Below are 16,650 nucleotides of genomic sequence, written 5' to 3'. Positions count from 1 at the left end.
GAATCTGCGATCTTGACTTCTTGAACGGCTCCGTCCCCTTTCTTTGCTTCTACTTCACTTCCATTCATGGCCTTTGCTCTTTCTCCTTTCTCTATCTCTACTTGGCTTTCTTTCCTTACTTTCGCTTCTCTTTCATTCATGACTTCAACTTCTTGTTTTTCTTCCTCTTTTTGCTACATTCGTCATGGCTGTTAGGATCTCTACAACTTGTTCTCATCCTTATGATTGACAGTTCACAGTGGAATCAAAGGTGAATTCATGGGAGTAGAGGTGAGATATCGTTAGGCAAGTCTTCTTGTAAGGGCCCTCAAGAATTGCTTCAATAGCAATATCATCTACCACTTTCTCTAAACACCTGTGTGGGCTTTGGACTCCCGTAGCGCTCGTATTCCTAGCCTTGTATCTTGTTTGTGGCTGGTGTACACAGTGGGGACAGTCTGGTGGCCCTGAGCCATTTAGCTTGTGGGGTCTGTCCCTAAGTCCAGGTAGGTAGTGTCAGAATTTAAACGGAGTGACAGCTTTCCTCACCCATCATAAAGGCCATGGCACATATCTCTCTAATAAAAGACAAGTTAAGAGAAAAAAATAACATTTATTTAATCAAAATGCTTTTTGGTTTTTTTTGGTACCGGGAATGGAACTCGGGTCCTTGCACTTGCGAGGCAGGCGGCGGAACCACTGAGCTAAATCCCCAGCCCTGCTTTTTGTTTTTTTGAGACAGGGTCTCGCTAGGTTCAGGCTGGCCTTGAAATCACTATGTAGTCTAGGCTGGCCTTGAACTTTCAGTGGTCCTCCTGCCTCCTGAGTGCTGGGTTTACAGGGGTGTGCTACCATGCCGGGCCCTTAATCAAAGTTTTATGTGAATGTTCAGAATGAAGATCCAAAGACACAGAGCAATCTCCCTATTTTTATGCTTAGATGAAATGAAACATGGACAGCTAGCTGTATAAGAAAGTAAATGGAGGGGCCAGGGATTTAGCTCAGTGGTTTCGCCACCTGCTGTGCAAGCACAAGGACCTGAGTTCGAGCCCCAGTACCAAAACAAAGTAATTGGAAAGTAATGTGAGTGGAGAAACCTAGCAAAATTTGTCTGTTCAGATTCTTCTATTGTTGTCTGTTTGGCCCGTTCTGGAATGGGAGTCTTATGATCTACTCTCAGACAAAATAAGCCAGGGAATCTCTTTATGGCAAGCTCCAAGACAGAAGAGTAATATTTTTAGGCTTACTGACTTGCTTTGGAGAAAAAAGATTCTGGTCCCTATGAACTACCTTGAGGAAGACAGATTCTAGTTTCTGTGACTTGCCTAGGGGAAGAAAGGAGAGCAAAAGATAGAAGGAGAGGAGGAGGTCAAAGGGGGACTTTGCTTTGTGAGACCTGCTTCTGAAGCCTAAAGTGCCATACTTCGGATGTCATTTTTTCTGAGTCACAACAAATTATGGGACACTCAGTTGGTATCACAGAATTGGTTGGCATGTGGGGAAATGACACATAATTGGTGTCAGGAGAAAAACCGCTGTACAGGGTCCCTGTCACCTTTTGTCTCCTCCTGATCTCACCTGGCCCTTGTATAACCACATTTTTTTTTTTTTTAACAGAATGTGGTTAAGCCAGGGGAAAGGGCAATTCTGTTGCAATTCTCTGACCTAGATTCAGGGCTGAACTTTTGAAGAGGACAAGTGGAGCTTACATTTCTCTAAGCAAGCCTACCCCATGGAGGCCCAGACCTGCAGGCCTTTGACCCTGGCTTCTGATTACAGTCTACGCAATGCCTGGTAGGCAGTTCCAAGAGGCCAGGGAGCAAAGGGGCTCAATTCTAGAAAAGTGTGCTGCCCCATGGCTGTTATCTTCTCATGGACTCGCTGATTGATTGCCTTGACTCTGGCTGACCTGCCTGGGCTGTCTGTTGACCTTTGAGCCTGGACACATAATGTCTACCAGAACCTTCCCACCTAGATTCTAGATTACCCTAGTTCCTCTTGGCTCTTTATCTGTCGTCAGGCCTTTCCCAGGGCCCCAAAGTTGCTGCAGTAAACTCACTTAGCCATTTTCACACAAAAAGACCCTGGGAGCCCAAGCAAAGGCCCTGCTAAAAAGGCTTCCTATCCTGATCCTTGTATCTGAGGTCCCAGCTGTCCTGCTTTCTCAGTGCTTGGTCTTAAATCCTATCTCCTCTTTGCCTTTTCTTTTCTCTGTCTCCTCCTAAAGAAGACACACAGTTTCTTCAGTCAATTCGACCTGTCTTAGTCCACTAGTGTTGCTATAACAAAAGTACCCGAGGCTGGTGATGTATAAATAACAGAAATTTATTTCTCACAGTTCTGGAGACTGGGAAATCCAAGATCAGTGTTATGGTTTGGATCTAGAATGTTGCTTGAAAGCTTCATGTGTTCAGAGGTAGGGCTTTTGGAAGGTGATTGGCCCATGTGATATGCATCTGTGGATTAATGCACTGATGAATTCAGAGCTGAATGTGCTGTTAGAGGGTGGTGTCTGACTGAAAGAGGCAGGTTACTGGGTGCGTGACGGGAAACCCATTTCTCCAACTCTGTCTCAGGCAACCTCTTCCAAGACACAAACAGCCCAAGTTCTGAGCTGACTTGGGGTTCTCCATATTCTTCATGGGAGGCAGCTCTGTGAGGTTTGGGGGAAATTTTGTGTAGCTTAAGATGTTTGTCGACAAGCTCACCACCATCAAAGTGTTCTCCAACCTGTACCACCATCCTCTGGGCATAATAGATCTCTCTATCCAGAACTCTTTCAGACCTTCCCATGTTGATCCTCCAGGTCCTAGCTCTGCACTTCCGAGTCCTCCATCACCTGTCTTCTTTCACATTCCTGGAAATCATCCTTCTCTATGTTTTCACCTTGGGCAGTACCTAAATTGTATCTGGCACTCCAGGTGTGAGCTCATGAACAGCTAGCAGTGATTGGTACACATCTAGACCACAGACTCAGATTCCCACTATGCATGAAGGGTAGAAGGAATGAGGTGATGCTGTCAACCCTCCAAGGTCCTAGGAAAGTATTATTTATGAACTATAAACTTTTTTTTTTTTGGTACCAGGGATTGAACTCGTGTCCTTGCGCTTGTGCAGCAGGCGGCGAGACCACTGAGCTAAATACCTGGCCCTATGTACTATAAACTTGATAAAGACTGTGGCAGAATGCTACTTATTCCCCAATGCCTTCTTTTTTTTATATTACATTAATAGAATGCCTAGGATAAAGATTATACATTTCTAAATTTACCCTGCAGTTCAGTACGATTATTTGAGTAAGTTTTGACCAATAAGTATAAGGGGACATGATACATGGAACTTTAAGGTTGAGTCTTGAAAGGAGAGTCCTTGCCTTTTCTCTAAAATTCCCTCTTCATCTGCTTTCCTGTTCTGCTACTCTGAATGTGGACATGGAGTTAAGCCCCATTAGCCAAATGGACTTCAGATTACACCCTAGGGATGGTGAAACAAGAAGTCAGAAGGAGCCTAGATCCCAGATGACCACATACCTGAACTGCCATACCAGTCTTGGACCACTTCTTGAGAGAAGCAATCTTCCAGTGCCCTTGCTATCCTTGAACATATTTTTGGACGTACCAAAAATGCAAGGCCCTGATCACTCTTCAACCAGCCATTTCTCAAGGTTAAGTTTTCAATGAGCAGCTGTGAGGGATGAGGTAACATCTTCTCCCAGACAAAGAATAAGTTTGCTTACCACTTACTATAAAAAGCTGAGGGGTTAGCTCAGTGGTAGAGTGCTTGTCCAGCATGCATGAGGATCTGAGCTCAATTTCCAGTGCTTCAAATAAATAAAGTGGAAGATCCCTGCTGCAATGCTAACCTTCCTTGTGTAGTGTCTACCTTAGTCTCTTTGTTGCCACGATGGGTTTCAGGAGACTTGGAGAACTAGCACCAGCACAATAAGAACACCTCTTGTTATGCAGCGAGTAGTAAAAAAAAAAAAAAAAAATTGTCGCAGACCCAAGAATCTTGTGCTTTTGCCAGCATCCATGAAAGAGTAACTTATTAGCCTGAAGTAGGGTTAAAGTCTCAGCACCTAACATATGTACTTCTGCACTGTTTTTAGGAGAGAAATCAAGTCACCTATCTCTTAAGCCACTAATATTTTGGATTTCTATCACAGGCAGTCAGTCTTAACTTATCAAAGAGTAACTTCAAAGTTCAGTTTTGGGAACAAAATCATACTCATTATTATCTTATTGGATATTTATCATACAAAATAAGCCAAATATAATCCATTCAAAAGTAGGAAGTATATGCTGCTTGGGATCTCTTTAGCTAGTGTCATGTGGGAATTAGGAAGGCTACACCATGCAGGATCCCATGTGGGTAGCAGATATTGAAGGCACTGTAGACTTGAATCAAGCTGTCAAAATTATGAAAGTGAATTCTATGCATTTATATGAGTATGACAATTTTGTAAAGTTAAATGCTATTGTCTGCCCAGAGCTGTACTCATTCACCCATGCTTTTTAGTGTGAAATTCCATCTTTTCTTTTTGGTACCGGGGATCGAACTCAGATCCTTGCGCTTGTGAGGCAGGCGGCGGAACCACTGAGCTAAATCCCTGGCCTCTAAAATTCCATCTTTTAAGGGATGCAGTCCAGATAAACTGGAGAACAAATTCCTTGATCCACTTTTTCCTCAGATTTCCTTCTACTATGCTTGGCACCTCTTATCCTTTGTAAAACAGTAGAGTCACTGAAAATATTGAAGAAGGCTCAAACAAATTTGCATCACTATCACATTAATCAGAAGACCAAACAGACAAAAATAAAATAAGAATAGATGTGAGGATAGAGCAACACTGCTATCAAACCAGAACCACTGACAAAATGTTGCAAGCACCTCTGTGAGATGCAGGTTGTATTCTGATGCTTCAAAATATTCTTAATGCTTCAATTTAGTCCCGTCGCTCTTTTCTGGGTACATGTTGTTTTTGTGTGTTCAGCACCCATTCCCACTGTGGGACTAGCACCCAGATTTTCCCTTGGGAAATCCCCCATTCCCCTCTCCCAATCTATAGTTGGGGATGAAGCTGACCCTACTTTACAGTGATCAGGTAATCAGTTTAGAAAGGCACCAGCCTGCCCAATGCGATTCAATTCAGACACTTTGGTTGGCTATTGGGAATGAGAAGCTCACTTTATATTGAGATTGCTATTGCAGTATACTGTAAATCTAGAGGTGCTAAAAATTATTAGGTAACAAGTGAAGTGCTGAAAATAAGGCAAATTTGGAAAACAAAACCAAAGGGTAAAAAAAGCAACCAAGGGGAGGTGGATTTGGCTCAGTGGTTTCGTTGCCTGCTGCGTGAGCGCAAGGACCAGAGTTCAATCCCTTGTATCAAAAAAAAAAAATTTAAAGCAACCAAGTCACACAGATACAGTTTTAGCCCAGACTCATCGTTTTTTTGTTTTGTTTTGTTTTGTTTTGTTTTTGAGACAGTCTCACTGTGTAGCCCAGGCTGGCCTCGAACTTGCACCGATCCTCCTGCCTTAGCTTCTCAAGGGCTGGGATCACAGGCATGCGCCATCGTGCCCAGCTCACCTAGTATTCCTGAAGCCAGTTTTCACTATATTACTCAATAAATTTCCCTTTTTTCCTAAACCAAGTGTGAATTGGTTATTAAGTTTTTGGAACTAAAAGAGTTCTGATGTTTGAAAGCATTGCTGTTACAAAGGACATCTACAAATGGCTATCTTGTCTGCATAAAAGTAGAGAGTGAGTTCAGGGGCCGGGGATTTAGCTCAGTGCTTTCGCCGCCTGCTGCGCAAGCGCAAAGACCCGAGTTCGATCCCCGGTACCAAAACAAAAAAGAATGAGTTCAGGCCAGTTGTTACTCTAGAATTTCTATAAACAGGAAGAGTTCAGATGCTGCAATCAGGTCAGAAGAGATGAGATGAAAGACTCATTTTGAAGCCAATTTACAAAAAATTGATTAAATATGCATTATTCATATCAAAGAACAAGGGGGAGAGAATACCCTTGTTCTTAGACCTATATGCTGCTGTATTTAGGAATGAGGGGTTCTGACACCTACAACTTACTCTCAAAAATGAGGAAAGAGAAAGGGGAGGAGGAAGAGTATGATTAGAGAAAACTATTCAAACGCCTCAAATTCTTAAAATTACTGACCTTATGTAAAGAGTATATGGAGTTGGGCTGGGGATGTAGCTCAGTGGTGCCACGCCGGCCTGGCAAGTGCAAGGTCCTGAGTTCAAGACCTAGTACTGGGGTGGAAGGGTGGGGGACACACATACACATGAGCATGGTTGTGCACGCCTGTAATCCCAGCACTCCAGAGGCAGAGGTAGGAGGTTTGCCAAGAGTTTGAGGCCAGCCTGGGCTTCATAGTGAGTTCAGGGGGAGCCTAAACTACAAACCGAGACCTTGTCTCGAAAAAAACAAAAAGAAAAAGAAAGTGTATGTGGTGCTCATTGTACTATTCTTCCAATTTCCTATAAATTTGAAATTCTTAAAAAAATTGAAAAAGGGGACGGGGATTTAGTTCAGTGGTTCCGCCACCTGCCTCAAAAGTGCAAGGTGCCGAGTTCAATCCCCGGTACCAAAAAAAAAAAAAAAAGTTGAAAATGAACTTCAATTTAAAAATGCATAGTTTTGGGGGGTTTTTTGGGGGGTTTTTTGTACCGGGGATTGAACTCGGGTCCTCGCACTTGCAAGGCAGGCAGCAGAACCACTGAGCTAAATCCCCAGCTAAAATGCATAGATTTTTAGGGTCTGGGGATTTAGCTCAGTGGTTCTGGCACCTGCCTCACAAGTGCAAGGTCCCAAGTTTGATCCCCAGTACCAAAAAAAAAACCCGTAGATTTGGGGCTGGGGATTTAGCTCAGCGGCACCATGACTGCCTCGAAAGCTCAAGGTCCTGACTGGGCGTGGTGGTGCACCCCTGTAGTCCCAGCATTGGGGAAGCTGAGGCAGGAGGATCACCACAAGTTCAAGGCCAACCTGGACTATATAGTGAGTTCAAGTCCAGCCTGGACTACATAGTGAGAACTTGTCTCAAAAAACAAACAAACAAACAAAAGCATACATTTCAGATTCACCCTTTGATCCAGCAATTGGTAATAATCTATTCTACCTTCATTCCTTCCTAACTCCATACAGCAGTATACAATGTGAATCCATAACCACAATTCTTATAAACCTGAACACTGATAATAAACTGAATAAGAAGTGAATTGTGGTACATTTACACAGTGAAATACTCTGCAGTTATTATAAGGATTGAGGTCTTCTATAAAAACTAGTAGAGAAAAAAATCCAAACTATGGAGTTAAATGACTAAAGTAAATTAACAAAAGAGTAAGTCTAATATGATTCTGTTTTGTTTTGTTTTGTTTTAGTGGCAACTGTATGCTGTATTCAATTTTTGTTATTTTCTAAGTTCTTTTTACTTATATCAAAATTAATGCATGCACATAAAAAAACAAATAGTATCAAAATATTTACAATGTAAAGTAGGATCTGTGGGTTTTAAGAACTTTTTCTTCTTTTTTCCCTTTGAGACAAGGTTTCACTACATAGTTCAGGTTGGCCTCGAACTCACTATTCCTAGGCTTGTACCAGGCTGAGCTTGATCTCTTGGAGATCCTCCTGCCTCAGCCTCCCTGGAAGTACAGATAAGTGTCACCACACCCGAAAGTCCCTTCTTTATCTACAGTAAGTGAATGCAACACCCTCATGAGCCAAATGTGACCTAATTCAAGAAACCAATTTTTAAAAATCTATAGTTACCTTAGAAGATGATCGTGTTTATGTTACTGTAATGTATGAGAGTGTACAAAGTGATTCATGTTGGCCCATGATCACAATCACAGGCAGCAGATAAGGAAGCAGTTATGTGCTCCTATCTCTGTAGCCCAGCTACCTAGAATCAAATCTTGGTTTCCTGACTTACTAACCATGTGACCTTGAACAACCCAAACCTCTGTACGTCTCAGCTTCTGTATCAGATAATAGTGCTTGGGCAGGGGTACTTACCACAGTATCCTTGGCCCTCCTAATGCATTTTTAGGATGATACCAAGGAAAGTTTTAGTACTTTATGCTTACTAACATTCAATTAATAATAATTGGATGGGCCAATCAATGTGAATTATTCCCATTTTAAGGGCTGGGGATTTAGCTCAGTGGTTCTGCTGCCTGCCTTGAAAGTGCAAGGTCCTGAGTTTGATCCCCGGAACCAAAAAGAAAAAAAAAAGAAAAGAAAAAAATAAATCTTATATAAAAAAAAAAAAAACTGCTGCCTGCCTCAAATTATTCCCATTTTATAGATGAGGGAATCGAGGTTCAAAGTGGTTGAACTAATTACCCAGCCAGTAAATGCTAGTGGCTCTTGAACTCAGGTCTTCTAGTATCAGAGACAGTTCTCCACAATGGCATTATCTTCATGGAAGAATCTACCATAGACTCATTTAATAATTATTTATTGAACAGCTAATATGTGCCAGTCATTGCTTGGTCCTAGAAATTTTAAAATAACCCCAATATAGCTGGTTATCTTGAAACAACCCTAAAATTACAAATACCTCGAGGGCAGTCCCAACATTTTGCTTCATCCAGCATTGGCTGATAGTGAATTCTGAAAATTTAACTGAAGTTTTTTGTTTGTTTGTTTTTTGGTACTGGGGATCGAATTCAGGTCCTTGTGCTTGCGCAGCAGGTGGTGAAACCACTGAGCTAAATCTCCTGCCCTAACTGAAGTTTTTATAGAGGATAGAGATGAGGATTATATCATGTTAAACTAGAATCTGCTCAAAGACCATGTCTTATTTATTAATGTATAACCAGCATTTAGCACAGTGCTTGGCAAACGCTCATTTAATATTTGACAACTGAACAACATGTCACACAGGCAAATTTGATCCATCTTCCTAAATAACTTCTCACATGGCCCCCATGATGCCTTCCCCTCCAGAATTATTAATGAAATTGGCCTGAATTGAACTGTGAAGAGTTCTACCTTACCTGAACTTGATAGGATTCTTCCTAGTATTCCTGGCTTCCAGACACAGGAGTTTTATCTGCAACAAAATATAATGACTTTGGGTTACGAAAAAAATATATAAATCAAAATGCTGAGTCGAAGAGCCAATGGTGGAATAAACAATAACAACAACAAAAAATCTTATGGAAAGATAAGGAATACTGAGAAGAACTGGCAAGGAATGAGACAGAGAGTAGGTCTGTAGTAACATATCAACCTGATGGAAGAGAGTCCATTCTCTTTATAGACAAACTGTGAGTTGGTTCTGTAATTATATCTCAGAGAGTTTCCTCTGTCCAGTAGCCTGTCAGCAGCTTCAGGCTTCAAAGTCGTTTCTATGAATCCAGGGGCTAAGAGGTCCCAGGAACAGCGCTTGCTGCTGAGGAGGAGGAGGAGGCAGGGCCTGAGGGCTCCGGTTTCCTCAGGCCCAGTCGACTCTGTTTTGAGGACTAACCTCCAGCTGAGGAGAAACAGGCTTTATTCTTTATTGGTACACCCTGACACCTCCTCCCAGTTGAAAGAAAAATCATTTCTTTTGACAAAAAAATGTCACAAATCCTCCTCCCTTTACCTCATAACCTTGCCCTCAGGTTTAGCTCAAAGTTAAATTAGGTACTTCCTGCTGGGGATTTAGCCCAGTGGTTCTGCCACCTACCTGGAAAGCACAAGGTCCCTAGTTCGATACTTGGTACCAAAAAAAAAAAAAAAAAGAAAGAAAAAGAAATACTTCCCAGAATTTGGCAGCGTTTCATTTTATATATTCCCTCCTTGCTTCTGACCTTCTCACAGATGAAGAATATTCTCCTAGACTGGGGGGGGGGGGGGACACACAAATATTCCTAGAGTGTATCACTGTGAGATTAAGAAAATGGGATAATTAGGGTAAAAAAATCAGTTTGTGATGAAGCTGACTTAAACTCAAGGTAGTCCTCTTTGGAACAGTTAAAGACTTCACAGTGAAAGGAAAATAAAATCAAGAAGTGTACTCCTTACACCTTAGGGAGACATCATAATATATTTCATTTTCTCCCAAGCTAGGAAACGTGACCTCCCCTAGCAACACCTGGTGCTGGCCACTCAAATGCATTTATTTCTTCTGTGATGGCAAAAGGCAGAACAATGAGAACCAACTGGAGGCTGAAAGAAAAAAAAAATGTGGACTTCCTGCTCACAGAAGAGATTCTAAGACATCCTTGCTAACACAGCATTGCCGAAAAGGCTTGTGCATGAGTCAGGCACAACTGTTAAGTGGGGTGATGGGACTTGCAGAGCTTATGAGAATTTCTGATGAAGCAGCAGGCCGGGAGTGCCTGTCTGTTATTGTATGCATGCAGCCCAGTCTGTAATCTGACTTGTTTGGGTCTTTTTGTTTTGATAGGTTTCGGGTCACTGAGGCCTGTTGCAAGCCCTAAGCCTTCGCTATCAGAATTCCTCCCTAGTTCGCAGTGGAGAATTGAGGCTTTGTGGGAAGAATGCTGAATACTCCTACAAACTACACAGAAAAGGCTGAGAGACATTTATTATGGTTTATTAGCATCTGATTACAGGAACATGATCCCAGTTCTCCTAGTCTCCTAATCACAGATGCATTTCCCAGCACACCGCAATTTGGCTGGATGCTGTCTGAAGCGTGCAGGAACCAAGCCAAAAGCAGGGCCCAGCAAAGAACAGAATGAAGACAACTGAGTAAAACGTCTCTTTAGGCTTCCAGCACAGCCTCTTCCCTAGGTCCAGTACCCTTCTAGAGTTTCTAGATTTAGCAAAGAAACAGACACCCATTTTTTTATCTGGTAGTCTATTAAGGCTCTATAATAGATTTATTGTAGTCCTCTGTCAGAGCCTAATTCAGGGAAAATCTGAGTTAGCCATCAAATCTTACAGTTAGCCACCAAATCTTTCTTTATGTCTGGTTGTAGATAATATGGATCAGAATAACCTGAGGGAGGTAAAAAATGCAGATTCCTAATTATCACCCTAGGCTCTGAGAATCAGAAATGCAAGAGTGGGCCTAGGAATATGCATTTTAATACCTCAGATAATGCTGAGGGCTCACTAAGGCAAGATATTCAATGACCTCAGGACTTTCATACTTGTAGACTTCTTCCTGCTTGTAGGTATGGAAGCTGGTATCTACAGGGACCTGTCTATAGTTCACTTAATTTCTTCCTAAAGGAAGTTGAACTTCAGGAACAAGAAGGGAGAGCTCTGGGAACATCAGTTCATGCCATGTTGAGAAGGTGAGCAGGAGAAGCCAGTGGAATTCCCCGGCTCAGGTTTTGGGTTTAGAAAGACTACAGGCCCCAAAATGCAATGCCACTTTCTAAGGACTACCATTCCCAACATGCAGTGCGGCCAAGTAAATTAAGGAAAAGAATTGCCAGCCTGGCTGGAAAATTTCCCTTTCTGTCGCCCTGGCCAAAAGATTTAGAAAAGCCCCGGAGGGTATTTTTTTGCAGTAAAGGTTACTCCCTAAATCCAGACAAGGAAGGGGAGGAGCCTAGGCAGAGTCCCGTCCCTTCTCCAGTAAACTTGAGTCACTCCTGGCTTGGCCACTGGCGTTTGAAGAGCTGGGAGTAGTTGCACGTCCTGAACTTTCCCAATGGTTTCGGTGAACAGAAACGTGTTTGGAGAGCTGCCCTCGGGGGGAGGGACAGTGGAGAAGTTCCAGCTGCGGTCAGACCAGCTGAGAGTGGACATCATCTCCTGGGGCTGCACGATCACAGCCCTGGAGGTCAAAGACAGGCAGGGGACAGCCTCAGACGTGGTGCTCGGCTTTGCCGAGTTGGAAGGTGGGTTGCATCCTGCCCCGGGTCACTGGCGGACCCCAGGAGCTCTCGTGACACACCCGACTCGCTCGGGCCTCCTACTACACCAGTCCCCGAGCTTGGGATCGTCTAACTCGGGAGTGCGTGGACCTTGTTAACAGGGTTGTGCCGGTATCAGTGCTAGGGAAAAAAACCCAGAATGATTGCAGATCTCTCTAGGATTTGTTGTCTGATTACCCACTCAGGCTTTGCCTCTGGTTAACCTTCTCTATTGAGATTAAGACAAAGCTTCAGTAACCCTGGGGCAATCTTGAACTGCTGGTTGGGGGGGGGGGGGGTGTTCTTCCCAAGCGCTCTTTCTGAAGCAGGAAAATCAAAACTTGCGCCTTCTACTTCCTTTTTCCTTTGTCAAATTCTCTTGGAGGCCTAATCGACCCAGAAATTCTCCATAGTGCAAGCTGACTGACTGTAAGAGTGGAGAACTTGGCTCTTTTGGTTAGCGGAGGTATAAAGGTCAGTCTCCCCTTCTGCTCAATAAGCACATAGTTAAGGAAGGGAGTCCAGCTCTGTCTAGAAATGAGGCCTTCTAACTCGGTGAACTTTTATTTCATCTCAATCCATGGGTAATTAGGATCATGTACTAATGATTTAAAAACTTTTAATTCATTGAAATCAATTCAGCGAGCCCAATTCAGCAAGACAAACGAGGTCCCCGGCTTTGAGGAGCTTGCAGTTTAGTTGAAGAGATAGATTTTAATCCAGCAGTTGCATAAATAAATAATTATAATTGCAGTTTGATTGCAGCCGGGGAAAAGGTAAATTGTGCGATCTCTTTGGGTTATGGTGTACCTAGACAGAAAATGAGGTCTTAAAACTGGCAAAGGGAAACAGAATTAATACGCTCTGGTCTGTAGTGGGATAGACAAATTCTGCTTGAGAGGAGGTTTGAGGTTTTTTTTCCACATGTCATTCTGTCTTTTTTGTTCTCTAGATGTTTAAGTTGGTTCATGATTTGGGGTCAACAGGAAAGCTGAGAGTTTTGTTTTGCCCATAGAAAAACTATCCCACCTCTTTAGTAAAATTTATGATAAAATATTGTGAGGATCCCATTCCTCACCTCTGGCTGTCTTTACGTGCCCTGAGCTTCCAGGCTTGGCTTGGAGAGGGGTCCCTTCAGCAGACTTCCCTGTTGATAACAAGTGAGGAGCCTGTTACAGGAGACTGACTGGTAGGAAAGTGCGTGATGTGGAGATCAGGCACATTTCCCCTTCCTGTTTTTTTTCCAGACATCTTTAGAGTCAAGAGGGCAAGGCAAGTGTCCAAAGGAGACCTTAAAATCATTTTGCTGAGTCATTTTTCTCTGCTGGGAGCATAACCCCTCCCTCAGAAATCGAACTCAGAGCCTTGGGCTTGCCAGGCTGGCGCTTGGCCGAAGAGCTACATCCCCAGCCCTGCATAACCCTTTTCTAGGCTGAGATAAAAATCACAAAGAGATTATGTGTGCCTGTGCAGAATCAAATTGCTCATAGAGGCCAAGGAGAATTGATCTATACCTAGAATTCCAGAGCCAGTGAGGAAGTTGGAGAAAATACCTTCTTTCATCACCTGGTTTCCATGGCTTCCCTGTCACCATTCAGGGAGGTGCTGCCCATCTACCAGGACACACAGGCTCCCTCGCTTCTTGCTTTATTTAGTTCTGAGGTAAGAGTCACATAGATCTAAAAGCACCAGCACTCCTGGGAATTCATATGAAGCCTGAGCCACAGTGACATGGGACCCAGGAAGCACCAGTTTCTTGGTAAGCATGGAAGTGCCAGTGTACGGAAGTATACATTGTGGGAGGGCATTCACATTACCATCTGTGCCTCTGTGACTCTTGTGAGGGTCTCAATAAAAGTAATGTTCTTTTTTTTTTTTTGGTACCGGGGATCAAACTCGGGACCTTGCACTTGCAAGGCAGGCGCCATAACCACTCAGCTAAATCCCCGGCCCAAAGAAATGTTCTTAAAAGTGAGAAAAGACAGCTCCCTGTCCTCCCTTGTGTCAACACATCTTGAGAATGTTTGCTAGCATTTTCTTATCAGCATGCATGCAGCTTCACAAAATGCCAAGTTGAATCAAAGCATTCACATATTCTTCTTGGTGCTAGATCAAGATGGACATTTTCATTCCTGTATTATAATTTAGATAATTTATCCTAAAAGGAGTGAATACTATCTTCAAAACAGAAATTGAAGGAGAATATGTTTGGAATATAAAATAGTGCTTTCTAATAGGTTTAGAGGCCTTTGAGGTTATTCTAAATGGACCCTAGTTCCCTTTTAAGGCCTTGTCTTTCAGTTTTTCATAGATCCTTTTAGTATTGCCATAGACTTCACATGTCATAACAGGAAGCAGGTTGTCTCTGTCATAAAAGTATGAAATGGCTCTGTGCAACTCTTTTGGTTAAATTTTTTTTTTGGTACCGGCGATCTAATTCGGGTCCTTGCGCTTTCGAGGCTGGCGGCAGAACCACTGAGATAAATCCCCGGCCCAACACTCATTTTTTAATATGGGTTTTAACAAATTAGAATTAACCAAAAGAGGGCTGGGGATTTAGCTCAGTGGTTTCGCCGCCTGCCTTGAAAGCGCAAGGTCCTGAGTTCGATCTCCAGTACCAAAAAAAAGAGAAAGGAACCTGTAGCCAGGCATTGTGGCACAAGCCTGTAATCCTAGTGCTCAGGAGGCTGAGGCAGGAGGATTGCCATGGGCCTGACCTACATAGCAAAACTGTTTCAAAAAAAAAAAAAAGAACCTGGATAGCTGGGGTATAGAGTATAGGATGGACACATTTTTCACTGTATATCCTTTTTAAATGTCTGATTATGTAAGTATATATGAGCAGGCTGAGGTAAATAAAGTAATTAGACTTGACACAATACAGGATTATCTTGACATTACCATGTCCTAAAAATGTTTTGATCCATGAGGAATGGCCAAGCATGGGTAATTCCATGAGACGTGGGCCTTTTGTAACTGCCAGGCTGGATGTGAACAATCTTTAGTTTCCCAGATAGGTTATATAAACTGCTTGGATGACAGCCATGACCGGAGGTCAGAATGGTTCAATTTCTCCCTGGGAAAATGAGATCTTTTCTCTGTATAATTCTAAAGAGGTAAATTATACAATCTTTTAGTTATAGTCTGGAAAAAAAATCAGTAATGACTTCTATGAGCTTTTCCTACCATTTCTTGTCTTTAAAAATGTTTTTCATCTGAGTGTCCTGCCTTCAGTTGTTAGAGTTCTTTCAAAGCCTGTCATGAGAATATTTGCTTATAAGTCCGATATAAACAAGCAGTCTGCACAAGCCGTGAGACCTCTTCCCCTTGATTTTTCTCCTACTTAACACCAACACCCTATTATTGCAATGAGAACTATTATGGAAAAAAGAAAAAACAAAGTCTGATTTTAGGGCTGGGGACTTAGCTCAGTGGTAGAGCACTTGCCTAACATGCACAGAACGCTGGGTTTGATCCTCAGTACCACGACAAATAAACAAACTTACTGCTTTTACAAAACCTGAGATCAGAAGGAGGGTGAGGTAGAAATCAAAGGGGTCAGGGTAGAAGCTGCAGTTTAATGTTGTTGTTTTGGTTTTTTTCCGGTACTAGGGGTCGAACTCAGGACCTTACACTTGCGAGGCAGGTGTGGCACCACTGAGCTAAATCCCCAGCCCTGGTTTAAATCTCTACCTTGTCTCTTACAGCTGTGTGGTCTTAGGCAAGTGACAACTCCTCCAGATCGGTCCCTCCCCTGAAACAGCTTGGGGTGATTAAAAACACTGCCGACTGTGACATGTCTCTAATCAGAGCGAGCAGTTAATCATTTTTATCTCTTTTCCTTCCTTTGGCCCCAAAGATCTTCCCTCACCTTACTAGAATTTTTTGTTTCGTTTTGTTAGCCTGCAAAACATCATAGGCGCCTGGCATGGTGACGCATGCCTGTAACCTTAGCACTCAGGAGGCTGAGGCAGGAGGATCACTACAAGGCCAGCTGGGCTGCATAGTAAGTTTGAGGCCAGCCTGGACTACAAAGCGGGACTCTGTCTCAAAGGGGAAAAAAAAATCACTTATAGATAGATAGGTGGATCTGGGATAATTGAAGTGATTGTCACTGAAAGTTCACTTACTTCCTCAGAAAGCCAAAGCATAGTCATTCAGGGGGTGAAAGCTTTGAGAGAAGAATAGTAAATAATTGTATTTCTGTCTGAAGTGGGTGTAATAGTGGGGACCTGAAGTATTAGCAGAGTGGAAAGACCATATCCCCTTGCTAGGCATTATTAATTTATTCTGGCCAGTGCCCTCCCTGGAAGAGGGGTGAACTTTCTCTCACTTTAGCAATTGAGTTAGGTCAAATCAGCATTCATGGACTGACCTAGGAACTTGGAACTTTTCATTGAAAACAGTATTTTCTGCAATGCAAAACAACATTTCAGTTTTGCTGTACTCAGGATTTGGAGGTTGTCACTTTTTGTCATTCTGACCCAAGGTGAAAGCTAAGCAACATTTGTGTGAATTCTGTTTGTTCTGTGAAGGATCTTTTCAGAGTCAGCTGGGAATGACGGTTTCTCTGTCTTCTCCTCTAATCCTTAACAGCTATTCGTCCAAACTGGCAAGTGCTTTTGCTCTCCCTGGGCTGACTTAACTGTGGCCAGGGAGTGGCCACTTCTCAGGGACACCTTGCCAGCCTGTGGCAGGAGTCTAGCTGCCAGGTCTGTGCTTGTCTGCAGTGCCCAGCATACCTCCAGGCCAGAGTGGCAGCTCTGTACATTTGTGGAATAAATCGAGGTAGGACTGACAGTTAGCTACCACCCAA

General features: G+C 42.9%; 1 protein-coding gene across 1 annotated transcript in view; it reads left to right on the top strand.

The window, feature by feature from the left end:
- Nucleotides 1-11,550: 11,550 nt before the first annotated feature.
- Galm (galactose mutarotase) overlaps nucleotides 11,551-16,650 on the top strand; it is a 79,580-nt gene continuing 74,480 nt past the window's right edge. Inside the window, exon 1 of the mRNA XM_004839319.3 lies at nucleotides 11,551-11,819. Coding sequence (XP_004839376.1) covers nucleotides 11,630-11,819 — 190 coding nt within the window. The 5' untranslated portion in view covers nucleotides 11,551-11,629. The remainder of the gene's footprint in view (nucleotides 11,820-16,650) is intronic.

This window comes from Heterocephalus glaber, unplaced genomic scaffold (assembly GCF_053883595.1).
Source record: "Heterocephalus glaber isolate CG9 unplaced genomic scaffold, H.glaber_assembly_v1.0 deba00001457, whole genome shotgun sequence".
In the NCBI taxonomy this organism is placed as follows: domain Eukaryota; kingdom Metazoa; phylum Chordata; class Mammalia; order Rodentia; family Bathyergidae; genus Heterocephalus; species Heterocephalus glaber.
This window is presented reverse-complemented; position numbering and strand designations above follow the sequence as displayed.